This window comes from Lissotriton helveticus, chromosome 2_1 (genome assembly GCF_964261635.1).
Source record: "Lissotriton helveticus chromosome 2_1, aLisHel1.1, whole genome shotgun sequence".
NCBI classification, from domain to species: Eukaryota; Metazoa; Chordata; class Amphibia; order Caudata; family Salamandridae; genus Lissotriton; species Lissotriton helveticus.
This window is the reverse complement of record NC_136059.1, coordinates 1,125,763,223-1,125,779,320: the sequence shown is the minus strand read 5'-3', so window position 1 is coordinate 1,125,779,320 and position 16,098 is coordinate 1,125,763,223. Positions and strand designations below refer to the sequence as shown.

Genomic DNA, 16,098 nt, shown 5'->3' with positions numbered 1-16,098 from the left:
AAGGGGAAGATGTGTTTTATCTGTGTTTGTGTTATGGTTTATGCTAGTATGTCTAAGTGGCTTTGTTATGTTCAAGATCAAACTAGCTGGGTGTCTCAAGGTAAAAGTTCTGGTGCATTAGAATGAGTGTTCTTCCTACATTGTACTTTCAGTACTTTCAATACTCATAGCTTTCTTTATTCCAATATTTGTACACAGAGCACCCTTAATACCCACTCCTAAAAAGTATTTGCTGACACCTCTAGTGGATTGATATTGTGGAGTATGGAAAGTACTAAATTACTATGGCATGACCTGAGGCGCTCGGTGATATGTTTCATATCGGACCGGTTCTGAGGATTTAGTTAGCAAATCGTTATTGTCATTTATATAGTGCTTTCCTACCACTACTGTGGCCTTGAAGTGCTGCGACTCCTCAATTAGAAGGGCAATGTCAGATTATTCCATTTGTTCTCTGGGGTGCCCACTGCTTTCGCGACAAACCGCATGGAACTTATATTCCATGCTTCCCTTAGACTAGTCCGGAAGGCTAACTGTCCCCAACTTTCACATACAGGTGGAGAGAACCAAATTGGCCCAAACGTGATTGAAAATAGGGTGTTCCTTTGGTAAGGCTTACTTAAGTACGCCTACCACATCTATCCTGATACTTAGGTCAGAACCTTACATAAAGGGCTGCTGACCGTGGTAAGTGAGGAGGAGTTTGCAATGGATCGGATTGCTTACCATGAGTCTACATGGGATTCTATATACATCAGGGCACGGTTACCATATTTGTTTTTTCTAAAAGACCACAGTCATAATGATGAAATTCTAGATTAAAAATTCAAGTAAAATAGATTCATGTGGGTACGATGGCCCAGGGTACTGTAGAAATGGCATGGACTTTGCACATGCCCTGTCTGCAGTACCTGCAGATAATAGTCACAGGATATGCCTTGTAGTTCTGCTAGCAGGGGATACTCTGCAGAAGGCATGGCCTTTGTCCAAGTTCTGTGTCCACAAGGCAATTACCACAGTGCATGGCCTTGCCCTACACCAGTATCCAACGCAGCAGAACCCATAGGAAATGCCCCAGTACATATTTCTTTTTACAAGATGCAAACCTGCAAACCTCTAAATGCATTTTAAGCTACCCCATGTCCGATACAGTGCCCTAAAATGTGCATAACCAGTCCATACCTCAAACAATGGCAATGGATTTCTGCAAAAAACGAATTTTCTTGTGATCCTGGAGTAACATCTCAAGTGCCCTTGGGATAGGGCCCCACAACGTTGCCATATAAATGTAGTTCAGAGCCAGGCCTGCAGACCTCAACTCAGCTCTGCACATTTCATAAAATGTTTAACTCCTGGCAACCAAACACAGTCTCAAATTGAAATCTTGGGGTCCATGAACTGGTCTTCAGACCGACTATCATATATCCATAAACTACACTTGACAGTGCCATGTGCCTTATTTACAGATAATGGGCAAGGCCCGTGTGGGCGCCATATGCTGGCTCTGCCCTGTGCCCAGTACCCTTGTCGAGAGTGCCCAAAGGGTATGGCCAGTTGTCGAGAGTGCCCAAAGGATATGGCCAGTGCCCTTTTGGCTGACAGGACCTGTCCTCATTACAAGTTGTCCAGAGTGCTATCTGTGGGGATATCGCTCTGGAAAGTACAAGTGTCCTAGTGTTTCTAGAGCCAGTGATCTTGGGTCCAGTAATACTGGACTCAGCTATACCTGGTGCAACTCCGCACCCAGTGAAACCATGGATGACTCCAGGCAGCAACTGCCGACAGAGGTGCGGCTAAGTAACTGCCCTCCCAACCCTGTGAATAGGGAAACAAACACTTTCATCAGTGTTGCTCTGTCCTGCTGGGCACTCTCCTTGACCCAACCCCCTGGCTGACTTACAGCATCCCCCTGCAGGAATTTGCCACCTGCAAAAAGCAAGTGATAAATGGCATTGGTAAAGGGCCCATTACTGGACCTGTAGTCAGGATTGAAATTCTGCAAAGTATCCAGTATTCCTGGATTTGTGGGGTATTCTACATTCTGGAGTCAATACCCTATTATTTAGTACAGGGTTATCACATAAAATCGGAGATTTTGGCCCCTTCTATCATTGTATCAAGTAATGGTCTACTCTTAAGAAAGCTCAAATGAGACTTTTTGCCAAATAAACAAGTACTAGCAATGCTAATGGGTCTGGATTTATAAGAAAGCTGTATGGTAATGTTAAGTATTACAAGTAGGTAGCATGGGAATGTATATGTATTGTGTAGAAGCAAATAACTAGAATACTATTGATGTAGGTTAAAAGGTCAGATGACAGTTGCATTGCCAAGCCAGACCCAAAAATCGATGTAGTTCAATGACTGACTTCCTCCTACTGGTGCTTCTGTCAGAGAAAAACACCATAAGTTATCTAGCCCAATCAAAACATGTACTCCTGGCTCCCAACATGTGGGTGGAGATTAAAACCCTCTGTAGTGATGCTCACATCATTGTTTGATTTTTTTTTAAAATATATTTTTATTGCAGAATCAGGAAGAAAAACATCCAACAAACCAACCCGTACACCAACAGTCCCCATCATACAGTGCAATAATAATACAGTACACAGCCGATCGGCCCACATCCCGGAGGCTGGGCGGCGCATCAATAAGTCAGTTCACTGGAGGTACCTCGGTGCATGCCCTATTCGGGACACAGGTCAAGTATAACACTTCGTATCCGCTTTTATCCCACAACAACCAACCCACATTCTCCATCAGATCCCAGGCCACTCTAATGTCATGTCACTAAAGCATCACAAGTACTATCCTGGGCCAATCGGTTCTGGGAGGTTGCCGCTAGCCGGCAAACCGCTCCTCCATACAACTCCCTCCCAGTGCCCCCCCCCCACTGCTGCTAATGCAGGGTCCACCATCCCCCTCCTGCTCTCGGGTGACAACTATCAGAAAGCTTTGATAAGCAAGCAGCCACACGGAACCCCTGGTTATAACTAAGCAGTGTCCTCGCTTTCGGTGAGATAGTCCCTCAATGCCTGCACCACCAGCTCCCAGGACCGCGCCAGTTCCAAGCACTTCTCGTTGCCAGCCCTAGTCGCCTGGCGCATTCGTAACACACTCTCACAGCTCGACCACCTCACCAATTCATTCCTCCACCTCCGTACAGATGGCCCCTCTTTAGACTTCCAATGCCACGTGATCTCACGCTGTGCCAGTATCAGTCCCAACCCAATGAATTTGCTCGTAACCTTGGTCTTTTTGGTATGCGGGAACCAAAGAAGTAGGCATGCGGCCATGTCAAAATCTACCTCCCGATCCGTGACTGCATTCAAGAGGTCCCCTATCTCAGACCAGTAGTCCCCCAATTTCGGGCAACCCCACAGCATGTGGTCAAGATCCACCTCAGGTTCTAGACATCGCGGGCACATGGCATCAAGCACCTGGAAATGTCGCCGCAACCTCTCCGGGGTCAAATACGCCCTATGGAGCACAAAATAATGCACCTGTTGGAATCTCGCATTCCTCGTCCCCTTCCAGGTCCTGTGGAGCACCTGACCCCATACTGAGTCCGGGATTTGCCTGCCGACGCTGGTCTCCCAACGCGACTTCAGTTCAGCCAACGGGGCCAGACCTTCATTTAACATCCTATTGTGGAGGCAGGTCACCGCCTTAACGGTGCCCGCGGCCATCACTACATATTGGCACACCATCGTCACCTCCGGCTCCGTCAATCCGCCCCCCCCAATGCCTCTGCAGGGCCGCAATAACCGCCGCGTGCAACAGGAAGGTACCACTCGGCAGGCCGAATTGCTCCTGCAAGGTTTGGAACGGGGCCAGCGCCCCGTCCACATAAAGGTCACCTACCATCTGCAATCCCAGGTCCTCCCACTCTAACAATTGGGACCAATCACCCCCATGCGGTAAGGCAGTGAGCATTCCCAGCGGAATCTCCGGCGCGTACGGTCGGCGCTTCCCAGCCCTCTTCAGGTGCCTGTTCCAACATAACCTGAGCGTCCATTCCTCCATCGTGAGGTCCCTACTGGCCAGTCTCTGTTGCATCACGATAGACGACAAGACATACCTCCGAATGCCAACCCCCCGGTCATCTTCAGGCCCCCTGAACTCTCTGGCCACGTTCTGCGTCAGGACCTGGAGCTGCGCTGCCAGATAGTATAGCTCATAGTCGGGGACGGCCACCCCTCCCTCACACTTGGGTCTCATCAGGGTGGTCAATGCCACCCGTCTGCGGCCGCGGCCCCAGAGAAAGCCGGTCACCAACGTCCTCAGCTCCCGAAAGACACCCTGCGGGATCCACACCGGCAGTGTTCTAAAATAATAGAGGAGCCTCAGGAGTGCCACCATTTTCAACAGCGCCACACGGCCCAGTACAGACAGCGGGAGAGAGGCCCAGAAGTCCATACTGCCTCTCAGCGCCCTAATACAGCGCCCCACATTCCCCTCAAGGAGGTCCGCCGTGTCATGGTAGATACGCACTCCTAAATAAACAAAACAAGAGGGCTCCCACACTACCGGCCTCGTGAGCTGCGGGCAGAGCGTGGTCTTCCGCAGCGGAAACACACAAGTCTTAGTCCAGTTCACCCTGAGGCCTGAGAGCCTCCCGAACCTGTCCAGCATGTCCACCGCGCCCTCAAGAGCCCTCCCAGAGTCTGCCAGATACAGTAACAAGTCGTCGGCATACAACGAAATATAATGCGAGTCGAGCCCCAGCGCAATCCCGTCAAAAACAATTCCCTGCCTCGCCTGCGCCGCCAGCGGTTCCATTGCTAGAGCAAAGAGCAGAGGAGACAGCGAGCAGCCCTGCCTCGTGCCCCTGCAGACCGGATAAACCGAGGAGACCAAGGTCCCTAACCGCACCCTTGCCTTAGCCGAAGAATAGAGCACTTTCGTCCAGCCCCGGAACCCCTCCCCAACTCCGAACTTCAACAGCACACCATCTAAAAAATCCCATTCCAAGCTATCAAACGCCTTTTCAATATCAACCGTCAGCACTACCGGGCCTGGATCCGCCAGGGCAGCACTATCAATAACCCCAATCAGCCGGCGGATATTCATCGAAGTGCTCCTGGAGGGAATGAATCCCGCCTGATCCCTATGCACCAAAGAGGTCATCAGTGGGAGGAGCCGGGTGGCCAGGATGCGGCTCAAAATCTTATAATCTACAGTCAGCATAGACAACGGACGAAAAGAAGAAACATCCAATGCATCCCTGCCCGGCTTCAGCAGGGGCACAACCAGCGCCTCCGTCATAGAGTCAGGCAACCGCCCCAATTGTTCCGCCTCCGCATACACAACCTGCAGTCTGGGAGCCAACACTTCCATAAATTTGGCGTAGAACTCGATCGGCAACCCATCCACCCCAGGAGTTTTGTTCCGCGCCATATGACTAATCGCCCCTCTGATTTCCGCTAGAGTTACAGGGCCCCCCAGATCCCGCGCGTCCTCCTCATCCAATACCGGTAGAGGGATCTGAGCCAAATAATCGCCTATGTCCGCGGCATCCACTTCGAGGTGGCTGGTGTACAGGCTCGCGTAGTAGGACTGAAAGCGCCCCAGGACCGCCGATTGCGAATAAACCACCTCCCCATCCTCCTGGCGCACACTCATAACCGGACATCCTCTAGGGTTCGGATCAGCCAACTTCGCAAGGAGCGTGCCCACTTTATCTCGCTCGTCATGCACTTTCACCGCATACAACTTATAATCATAGCACCGCAGTCTCTCTGTCTCTGTCGCCACCGCCTCCTTAGCACGCAACAAGCTATCCTGCAGCTCCGGTCGCTCGGGCTGCCGCCGTTCCACCCCTCTCAGCACTTCCTACGCCTTCGTGAGGTCATTCAGCACTGTACCTCTCACAGTCAAAAACCGACCCATACACACCCCCCTCACCACCACTTTCATCACGTCCCATTCATTCGCCCTAGTCTCTGTCGACCCAGCATTAACCGTGAAGTATTCGTCTATACCCTGTCGGACCGTGTCACAGAACGCCGGATCCTCCAGCGTCTCCGGGCGAAGTCTCCACGTAGGGACCGCCGATCTCGCCAGCTGCCATTGCACAGAAATCAGCAGTGGGTTATGGTCCGAAATGGTTCTAGACAAATATTCAGAGTGAGTCACCATCTGCGCCAGAGACTCACAACACAGCACCGAATCCAGTCGAACATGCAGGTCATGCAGGGCAGAGTGATAGGAGTAATCTCGAGTTTCGGGGTGCTGCGCCCGCCATACATCCACCAAGCCCCACCTCTCCTGCCAGTCCCGCCTATGAGTTGCAAGTCTGCGCACTGGGGAGTCAGCTAAAGGCGGGTGCGACCTGTCCAACAGCACATCCGAAATAGAGTTAAAATCCCCCGCCAGCAATATCGGGCCCGCCAAATAATACGCCAGTGAGCGCGACAATCCCTCAAAGAAATGTGCTTGATCAGCATTGGGGGCATAGATGTTACACAGCACCACTTCCCTACCACACAGCCTCCCCTCCACCACCACATAACGACCCTCCGGATCAATCTTCTGACTCGTGACTTGGAATGGCGTGCCCGCTCTGATCCATATTAACACCCCTCTGGCGAACGCCGAGTAAGTCGTGCCGAACACCTGACCCCGCCACCTCCTCTGCAACGCCCCACATTCCTGCTGCGTCAGGTGAGTCTCTTGAAGCATCGCTATCTGAACTCCCCGCCTCACCAAGTAGGCATGTACCTTGTGGCGCTTAACCATAGTTCGAATTCCCCGGACATTCCATGTGACACATTTCAAATTAGGTAACGTCCCCATAGAGCATCAATCCCAACAGTGGCGCTCGCCAAGAACTGTGACCCGCATTGCAGCAATTGAACAACCCCTTCGAAACACACCCCATAACTCCCACTCCCCCCCTCCCCAGGACAGGGGCTAGTAACCCAGCTTCAGCCCCGTTCCAAACCTCAAACACCCAACACATCACACTAATCTGTGGTCGACACCACAGAAGACCTTAAGGGTCTAAAGAGGGCTATGGAGCCCCGAACCAGGACGACAGAGCAACCACCCCGCGCCCACAGCCCCATGCTGCTAATGCAGCCCCATACCTGGCAGTCCAAAAGAAGTCAGGAGCGTCCAGGCCCGATATAAGTTCAGCAACCACGAACTTCATCCATTAAAGATACCATCCGATGTCTGCGGGGTAACCTCTGGCCCCTGCGCTCCCCCCACCTCCAAATCTTCATCGCCGGTCTTCTCACCTTCACCGTCGTCCTCCGAAGCCGAGCCCCTGGAGGCGTCATCTCGTTGTGAGCCCGTGATGTTCGCCGTGGCCTCCAACGCACTCTTTCTATCTGCCAGTATTTGCGCCTCACGCTCGGCCCGTTGGCGCCTATTCCGGGAGCGGATGCGCTGCGACTTCCTGACCCTGACCGGCTGCTCTCGATCCCTGGCGGGCCTGTGAGCCCGATCCGTTCCTGCACGATATAGTTCCAGCCAGGACCACGCTTCGTCAGGTGTTTGGAAAAAGTGCGTCCTCTCATCAACGATGATCCGCAGCTTGGCCGGGAAAAGCAAGGAGTATTGAACCCCCTCCTCTCTCAGCTCTTTTTCACCGGCAGAAAAGAGGCCCTGCTCCTCTGTACCTCCTGCGTATAGTCCGGAAAGATCGTCACCTTACTGTTGTCCGCCTGGAAGGGCCCACGATCTCTCGCCCTTTGGATCAGCAGATCTCGGTCCTTATAGTGCAGCAGTCTGGCCACCATCGGTCGAGGCGGTCGGCCCTCCAGAGGAGGCCTCGCGGGCACCCTGTGCGCTCTTTCCAGGGAGAAGAAGGGGGAGAGGCCCTCCGGCGCCACCACTGTGCGGAACCAGTCCTCCAAGTAGGCTATCGCATCACCTTTCTCAATTTTCTCTGGTAGCCCCACCACCCGCACGTTGTTCCGGCGGTTGCGGCCTTCCGCGTCCTCCGTGCGGCGCTCCAGATTCGTTAGTCGACGGATAACGTCATCAATTTTATGCTCCGCCGTAACCACCGCCGGTTTCAGCTCCTGGAGCAGCAGTTCATTGGATTTCACACGGTCAGAGAGCTTGGTGTGGTCTGCCCTCAGCAGGCCGAGGCCGGACGCCACCTGCGCAATGTCTTGGCGCAGCTCATCTTTCGTAGCAGTGATCGCGGCCAGGATAGCATCAAGGCGGAGGTTTAGCCTCTGTTCCTGTGTTGAGGCCTCCATTGGGAAGCTGCCACTCGCATCCTCCGACCCCCGGCTTCCCCTTTCAGGCGGTTCGGCGGCGCCATTCCCCTTCGCGGCCATCTCGTGTGCAGGTATTCAGCCTCTCAAGCCGCCCCCTCGGAGAATGGCTAGGCGCACCAGAAACGCTCAGCGGAGTGTCCCAGCCAGCGCGGTCCACCAATCCCCAGGCAAGCGAGAATGCGCGGCGCCAACTGCACCCCACTCCCGGTCATTCGACAGTATCCAATTCGAAAGAGCATCCCATGCTGCCTCAGCCTCCCATAGAGCGTCTGCTAGGCTCACCAGGGCCAGGGGGAGCAGATTCCGCCTAAGAGGCCGCCAGTCAATGAAGTGGGTCCCAGGGCACGCCGAACACACTGCCCCTGGCAACACTGGTCTCCGTAACACACCATGCACAGCCCAGCACCTCGCTGTTAATTCGGCGTATCCGTGCCCTCCACCGGGCGGGACCCCCAGCAAGGTCCAGACCCACGGCCGTGTTCTTCGTGATCCGGGATGCGTGGGCGCCCTGGGCGGTCCCTCTCTCAGCGCCCCAGCTGCTTGCTGCACGTCTCTATGCGCCGTCGGCCCCCACTGCGGGCCGGCCGGCGGGCGAGCGGCCACACAGCTCAGCAGTGCCTCCGCCGGCACAGCGCACTCCCAGGCGCCGCTCTCGCGCTGATCGAGGGCCCGGGTGGGGGGAGGGGGTCCTTCCTACCGGCAACCCCTCCGACCTTCTCCGCAATTCGGGGCTCGCTCCGACGGGTCACCGCACTACCCACCGCCGCTCGGGGGTTCAGCAGGCGCCTGCCGCTGCTCCGGTGTCCCTCACCGCTCCGCTCCCGGAGCTATCTCGCAGTCGGCGCCGCCATCTTGCCTTTGTCCGCTCGCCGGAGGGAGCCGAGCACTACGTCCTCCCGCACACAGCAGCCAGGGCTCCGCCCGGGTTCAAACGTTCTCCAGTAGGGCAGCGGCCCCTCCGGTCCACATTCCTAGCCACCAGGCGACCCGGGGCAACGTTTGGCAGGATAAAGGACGGGACGCGGCGCGGAGCAACTCGCTCACGCAGCCATCCCGGTCGGCGCCGAAACCACGCCCCCACATCATTGTTTGATGCCAGCAGTGTTGTCAAGTCAGCCCTGCACAGCTTCTACCCAATCAAAAATGTACTTCTGTATCCCAACATGTGGGCGGAGCCAAAGCCCCTCTTCTGGTGTTCTCACATTACTGTGTGGCGACAGCTGCTCTTTCAAGCCGGACTAAAAAGATTATCAGACACACACTTGGAGTAGTTTGTAAATCGATGCCAGAGTGTGATTTTCGAGTCAAAATACAATTCTGAAGTTAAAAAAAACTGTGATTTTTTACTTTATTGCTTTTGAATGCCCCCTGCCTATTTTTCTTTTCTCTCTATCACAATAAATGTCTGATCAGTCCGCAACATTTATCACATGTCTATTTAAAAAAAACACAGAGGTTGGACAGTGATTGAAAAGTATATTTGCTTACCTTAGTTGGCGAAGGCTTGTTGTCGATCCATGTCTGTAGGAGAAAAAAAATACATATACTTAAAATGTATACCTAATATATACTCTTTTCACCTATTATTTTAAAAAGTTAAGATTGATGCAGGTGGGGCCGTCTGCAATTTTTGTTTTCCTGTATCTGCCATCTGGGAACACGTGGTAATTAACTTTACCTTCTGTTGCATCCTCTATCTATGCACTTAATGAGTTTAACATCTTTTCCTTAGCTGTTGCATTGTATGTCAGCAGATTCGTTAGGTTGTTCGCCGTAAGGATCATTCACATATACATTTTTTTTTTATCTCTTTAGCGCCTAGTTTGTCAAGACAGCGCAGTACCCTGTATCCTGTTTGGGCCATCTACCGCTATCTCGGGCTCGAGATACATTAAAATATCATTAGGTAACTGCTTGTATCTTTATCTTCTTTTTCTTTGAACCCTTTGCAGTACACTAATATGCATTCCGTACTTTCTGGTTTTCTCTTAAGTCTAAAATATCTCCATCCTTTTTGGCCCTTTTTATATTTACAGAGCCTCATTTCATCGCTTTTACCAATGTAAACATATCTTTTTACATGGTTGTATCTTCTGGTGGCCCCTTTGAACCTTCATCAATTTAAGGATCTCGTCATTTGGTTCTGATTCCTTCATCTCTTTGGAATCTAATTCAGTAAGTACCTATTCTTTTCTCCTTTTTCCTTCCTTAGTTATAGGACAAGGGACTGTTAGGACCATCTTGCAGGCTTGTTATATCTGTATACCTGTTTCTTGTTTTATATAGACAATAATCCCTGCTTCCATTTGAAGATCGTGTGGTTTTATGCACTCTTTTCTTGGAGACGTCTTCTTGTGATATGGTAAGAATGTGTTCTTCATCGTAGCATGGCCAATGTCTAATCTGTACCTTTTTGAACTGTCATGTAAGTCACAATGTTGCCTCCTTTGTTAATCTGTATAAGGTTGCATTTCCAATATGTAGTATTGTTTTTTATCTCTTTTTATCTTCTGTTGTGTTCTTGGCTCATCTTTATACACTACTAAGTGAATATGAGAATTTACCTTCATTGTGTTTCTACCATGTTTGTCTTTTTTGTTATTAAGTTTGCAAGTATCAGCATCTCAACAGTGACACATTATGAACAAATTAGATGTGTTTGGCCTTATACACATGTTGTTATCCCTTTTCAGAGCACAGCTTTCAAAGGTGAAAACTCCTGATGAAGACAGTGTTTCTATCGAAACGCGCGTTGAGTCAGCCGTCCACCTTGTCCAAATCCAAAGACCTAACAATCCATCTCCACAGAATTATTACTGTGTTTTTCTCTGTGATCATTGTGTATTAGATACTATCCATATCATTTTTGGTGTGACACAATATTTATGATATCCATTTGTGTGTGTATGTTTTAAGGGTACATGTTATTGTATGAAAGTAGTAAGAATGTTGTGCGTCTGTGCAAGTCTTTGTAGTTAAGGTCTGTCATCTTAGTTCTCCAATATATGTATGTGATTATAAAAAATATATCCGATAATTAACTAATAATAAAAAAAGAATAAATATTTTGTATTTTTCTAAAATATTGTTGTTGTTAGGAGTGTCACTGTTGTGTTTTTTCCACTAATTAAGTAATAGGGATTGCTAATTGTCATGAAGTAGCCCTAGAAATTTTACATATTTGTACCCTCCCTGTCTAGGTGTACTTCTCACTAGTTCCAGGGGTCCCCTTCTTTTTGCGGACACTGATAATGATGCCATTAACCTGAAAAAATAAGAGTAACAATGCAACACTCTTCTTAACATGAAAAAAAAAATCGGATTTCTGATTGTAGTAATGCTGCAATCCTCATCACCATTCCTGCTTGATTATCACGGGGGAGCATTATGGCTGCTTAGACTACCCCTTCTTTGGAAGTGTGCAGGGATTGTTGATTTACATTTATGACACTATTTGTGGTGAGATTTCATTGTGATGGTGAATACTGTCTTTCCCCCTTGCTCATTTAATTTAACTTTATTGTGTTGCTGTTGGATCTCGATACCATCAGTCTTAAGAGCCCCAGCCACAAATGTTTTAGAGTTGGCGTGACCGACTGGGGCCATTTGCTTATTGAATGCCCTGTGATGGCTGTGATGTTGGTGGTCACAAAAAAACAGGGGCAAAGGAAAGCCCTTTGACTGAAGAGAACACCATGGCTCGTCCAATAATCGTAAACTGGGGTACTTCCAACAGTATAGGGCACACACTGAAGTGCAGTGTTCTGAGTGAAGCTAACACTCCATTAGGGCAGTGGCTTATAATGGGGACCCCAGCCTAATCAGGCCATCTCTTGCCACTGATTTGAGAATGGTCTTCTTCCTACATATACATTTGTAGATTCCAAGTCCCCTCAGCAAACAAGGCGGCCATACTTTCATTTCTGCCGCCAACCTGGCAGTGCACTGGTCAATGCAGTGCTAGGTCAAGGAATCTCCTTTGTTATCAGCTGGTGAGCAGAAGAAAGCAGTCTCTCTCTTGTCTCACTCAAGTGGATCCCGCAGACTGGAATGTGGCGTAAGTGGGATGAGGAAGTATCAACTCAACAACACCACGGTGAGTGAAGCACTCTCACAGACAGAAAACACCCAAAGAGTAGTAAGAAAAGAAAGACAATATGCCCATCAGTCGTGGTGGCCATCTTGTGCGTGAGCTCTTGTCATAGCACAGAGACTCATAAGCAACGTACAGCATATAAGCTCAGAACAGGTCAATAAAAAGGAGTGTGTCAGAGCTGAATATCATCATTCCACCAGAAATGTAACCTTGTGTGCATCTCACTTTTGTTACATCTGTAAGGCAGATAGACATGAATTAATTTTTCTCATTTTCTTTCTATATTTTATAAGTGCTTTAGTTGAGTCATCTTGCAAGATCAAATGAATTCAGTAACTTTCAGAAATAAATTGAAACAGGCCCCATGAGTTACACAGCCGAGGTACATAACCAACTCGCGACTTTGGGTGGCTTAGGTGTTTTCGTTGGTTTATACAGTTACAACAATAATCCCAAAAAAGTCACTTGATGCAGCGGATACCTAGGCGTGACGTTCATCCTAGTGATTTGCCCATAATTTTTGTTTTACCAAATCTCAGAATCAGATATGCTAAACGTTTATCACCACTGGATGAGAACGGAATAATATGAGAAACAGAGGGGGGTATTGAGAAATAAGGACACTAGTGAGAAACTGAGTAAAAAGTAAAAGGGCGAGGTTAGTGAGCTATAAAAGTCAATAATGAGAGAGGGATAGGTTGATGTGAAACAGAGGTAGGTAGTGGGAGATTGGGGGGCTAGTAAGTGACAAAAAAGATAGACGGGGATGCAGAAGGTGGGTGATAATTGTGAGGGAAGATTGGCATTGGCAAATGGGGACATTAATGGGAGGTCACAGAGATTTGGACAGCAGCAAATGGAGGTTTGTGAGACATGGGGAATAGTGACAGATTAAAGATTGGAAGTGGGCAATGGGGACAGAGATAATAGGGTTATGGGAGATGAGGAAGGAAAAGATGGAGGATAATAGAGATGGGCAAGAGATGAAGGAGCAGAAAGAGATGAAAAGGGATAGTGAGAGATAAAATGAATAGTGATAGATTAAAGTGCAGTGAGAAATAGGAAAAAGCGAAAGATGAGGAAGCGAGAACTGGAGGAGTTTAGTAAAAGATGGGGCTGGTGAGGGAGAAGTGATAGTGAGAGGTAAGGGTGATGGTGAGTGATGGATGGGGTTAGTGAGAGATTGGCGGATAGGGGCGTGTATTTGGACAAGGGCTAATGGAGACAATGAGAAATGACCGTGGAGAGAAGCAGAAGAAAATCAAGAGAGATAATTGACTTTACGGATAAATAGTGCTCCATTGCGGGGCAAATGGAGAATTGGGAGGTGGAGAGAGATAGCGAAAGATGGAGGCATCTAATAGGAAATGACATAATGGCCTACAATATTATTGTCACTGAGTTACAACAGTAAATTAAATGTAACATAAATGTAAACTTACAAAAACAAAACATAGAAAAACTCGACATTATCATGCCCATTGACTTTGCTTTTCCCATTAAAATTGTAAGATGTAATAAAGGACATTTTTGAATAGCACCATAAACATATGTCAACTCTTATGCTGGAGTCCCCAGCTGGTGAAATTCTTTTTATAAAATAGGGTTTTTACTTTAAGAGGATGCTTTTGCACTTTGTTGTGCCCTATAGCGGAAGGAGGAGAACTTGAGATATTTGGGCAGTTAGCAGGGACCGGAAGCTAGCACTTTTTCTAAGGTACAACAGGGTAAGTCATCATCAAAGCAGATGACAGAAAGGGGACATATTGGCTTCAAATAGAGCCTTGATTGACTACAGAGATTGGGGCCTGGGAAACTGGTGAGTAGTGTAAGCAGTGTTTGTGTGGAAAAGGAGTGAAGTCTCTCTACTCTCCCCCTAGAAAGCCAGTGGTGCAGCCATAGATAGAAATACAACACAGATATTCATTGTGCCAGAAGGTAGGCCTTTCTCAATTTTCCCACAGTAAAAGGGAAGTAGGATAGCTTGAACTTAAATGTTATATAAAAATCTGGGGACAGGTTAAGAGATGGAACAGTACATGGAGGGACAGAGACTCACAGGAAAGAAAGATTCTTGCCTGCATTCCTAACCTAAGTCCTTACTCAACCTTTTCGAGCAAGAAGAATAGCATTCCTCCACCTCTTTTCTTCAATTTTTTTCTTGTCTCTAGTCTACCTTCTATCTTCTAACTCTCAGACCTCTACCTTTCTCTTGCCTCTCCCTTACTCTTCCCCACTATCACCTTATCCTCTCCTCCTTCTCTTTCATGTACCGCCTCACTTGAGCTGTTTGTCAAGCTACACTTATTCAATGAACAATAACTATCTAACATTTGCAATCTGATATCAAACTCAAAACCAAACCAACACTTCATTACCGTAACACGGCTTGGAAATGTTGCATGTCCGCTATTGTACGAGCTGATCCCCCAGGACATTGACTCCTTACATGAAAGCACCAAAGGAAAGCTAATGGTACTAAAGCACTCTTTAAGATCATCAGGGACCTCCCTGCCCCAACCTGTTTGAGCAACAAAGTGGTGGCTTCGCAGAAACTGTGCGATGAGATTGCCTCCCACTTTATGGATAAAGTGGCCAAAATTGTGGGAGCCTTTCTAGCTAACGATACCGTCGCTCAGCACAATTCTACACAGGCGGTGGAAGGGGATTTGGGACAGCTAACCACCCTAGATAGCTTTCAGATTTTTACAGACCTCACCTTTAACACCTTGGCGCATGGTGTATCCTCAGGATCTCCCTCTGACCCCTTGCCCCATGAAGTCTGGAAGACCTACGGCCAAACGACTTTCCCCTCGTTACGACAGATATGTAATCAGTCCCTAGACGAAGGTTCAGTTTTGGAGGGATGGAAGCAGGCGGTGGTGACACCCCTGATTAAGAAGCCCTCTCTGGATCCGACAAACCCAGCAAGTTTTAGACCGATCTCTCTCCTTCCTTTTCCAATTAAAATCTTGGAAAGGGCTGAAAGCAGGATTTCATCCTGCTTTTTGGAGGAGAATCATCTGCTGGACAAGGACCAGTTTGGGTTTCTGCCGGGTCACGGGACTGAGTCAGCTCTGACCACCATGATGGATAACCTGCATTTGCGGGCCGACAATGGGAGTGCCACTGTTTTAGTGCTCCTCGGCATGTCGGCCGCATTCGACACGGTGAGTCATTCTATTCCACTAGAAAGACTGGATATAATTGGGGTGAAGGGACGGGCTCAGCAGTGGCTGCAGTCCTATCTGGCGGGGAGACAGCAGGTGGTAACCTTGGCACCGTTCTCATCCTGCAAATTCCCGTTAGACTATGGGGTACCGCAGGGCTCTGCTATTAGCCCCATTCTCTTTAATATTTATCTGCAGCCTTTGTTTAACATCATTAAATCGTTCGGCATTGACCTGGTCAACTATGCGGATGATACACAACTGGCGTTTTCCATGGAAGGGAAACAGGCAGTTTCCATGGATACATTTCAAGAGTTCATGCGACAGACTGCAGAGTCGTTATGGAGGAACTCCCTGCAGTTTAATGAAGGGAAAACTGAGGTGCTGTATTGCTCCTCTGCGAAGTTGCTCACACATATACCGGCGGAGTTCAGGCTTAACCATGAGAAAGGACCATTGGTTCCTGTCAGCACGTCGGATACTTCCAATACTACCTAGGGACTCGCACTCCCTTGTAGTAAGAAGCACAGTGTTGAGCAGACTGGACTACTGCAACTCCTTGTATTTGGGAGCTCCACAGTATATCTTTCAGGGG

The 16,098-nt window shown here is 49.0% G+C and overlaps 1 protein-coding gene across 9 annotated transcripts in view; it reads right to left on the bottom strand.

The window, feature by feature from the left end:
- SLC24A2 (solute carrier family 24 member 2) overlaps window positions 1-16,098 on the bottom strand; it is a 901,628-nt gene that overhangs the window by 371,095 nt on the left and 514,435 nt on the right. For 7 of the 9 annotated variants that reach the window (XM_078675953.1, XM_078675950.1, XM_078675958.1 and 4 more), the window contains exon 4: window positions 9,726-9,758. The exons of the other annotated variants lie outside the window; for them this stretch is intronic. In XM_078675953.1, coding sequence (XP_078532079.1) covers window positions 9,726-9,758 — 33 coding nt within the window. The remainder of the gene's footprint in view (window positions 1-9,725; window positions 9,759-16,098) is intronic. 9 annotated transcript variants of the gene reach the window in all.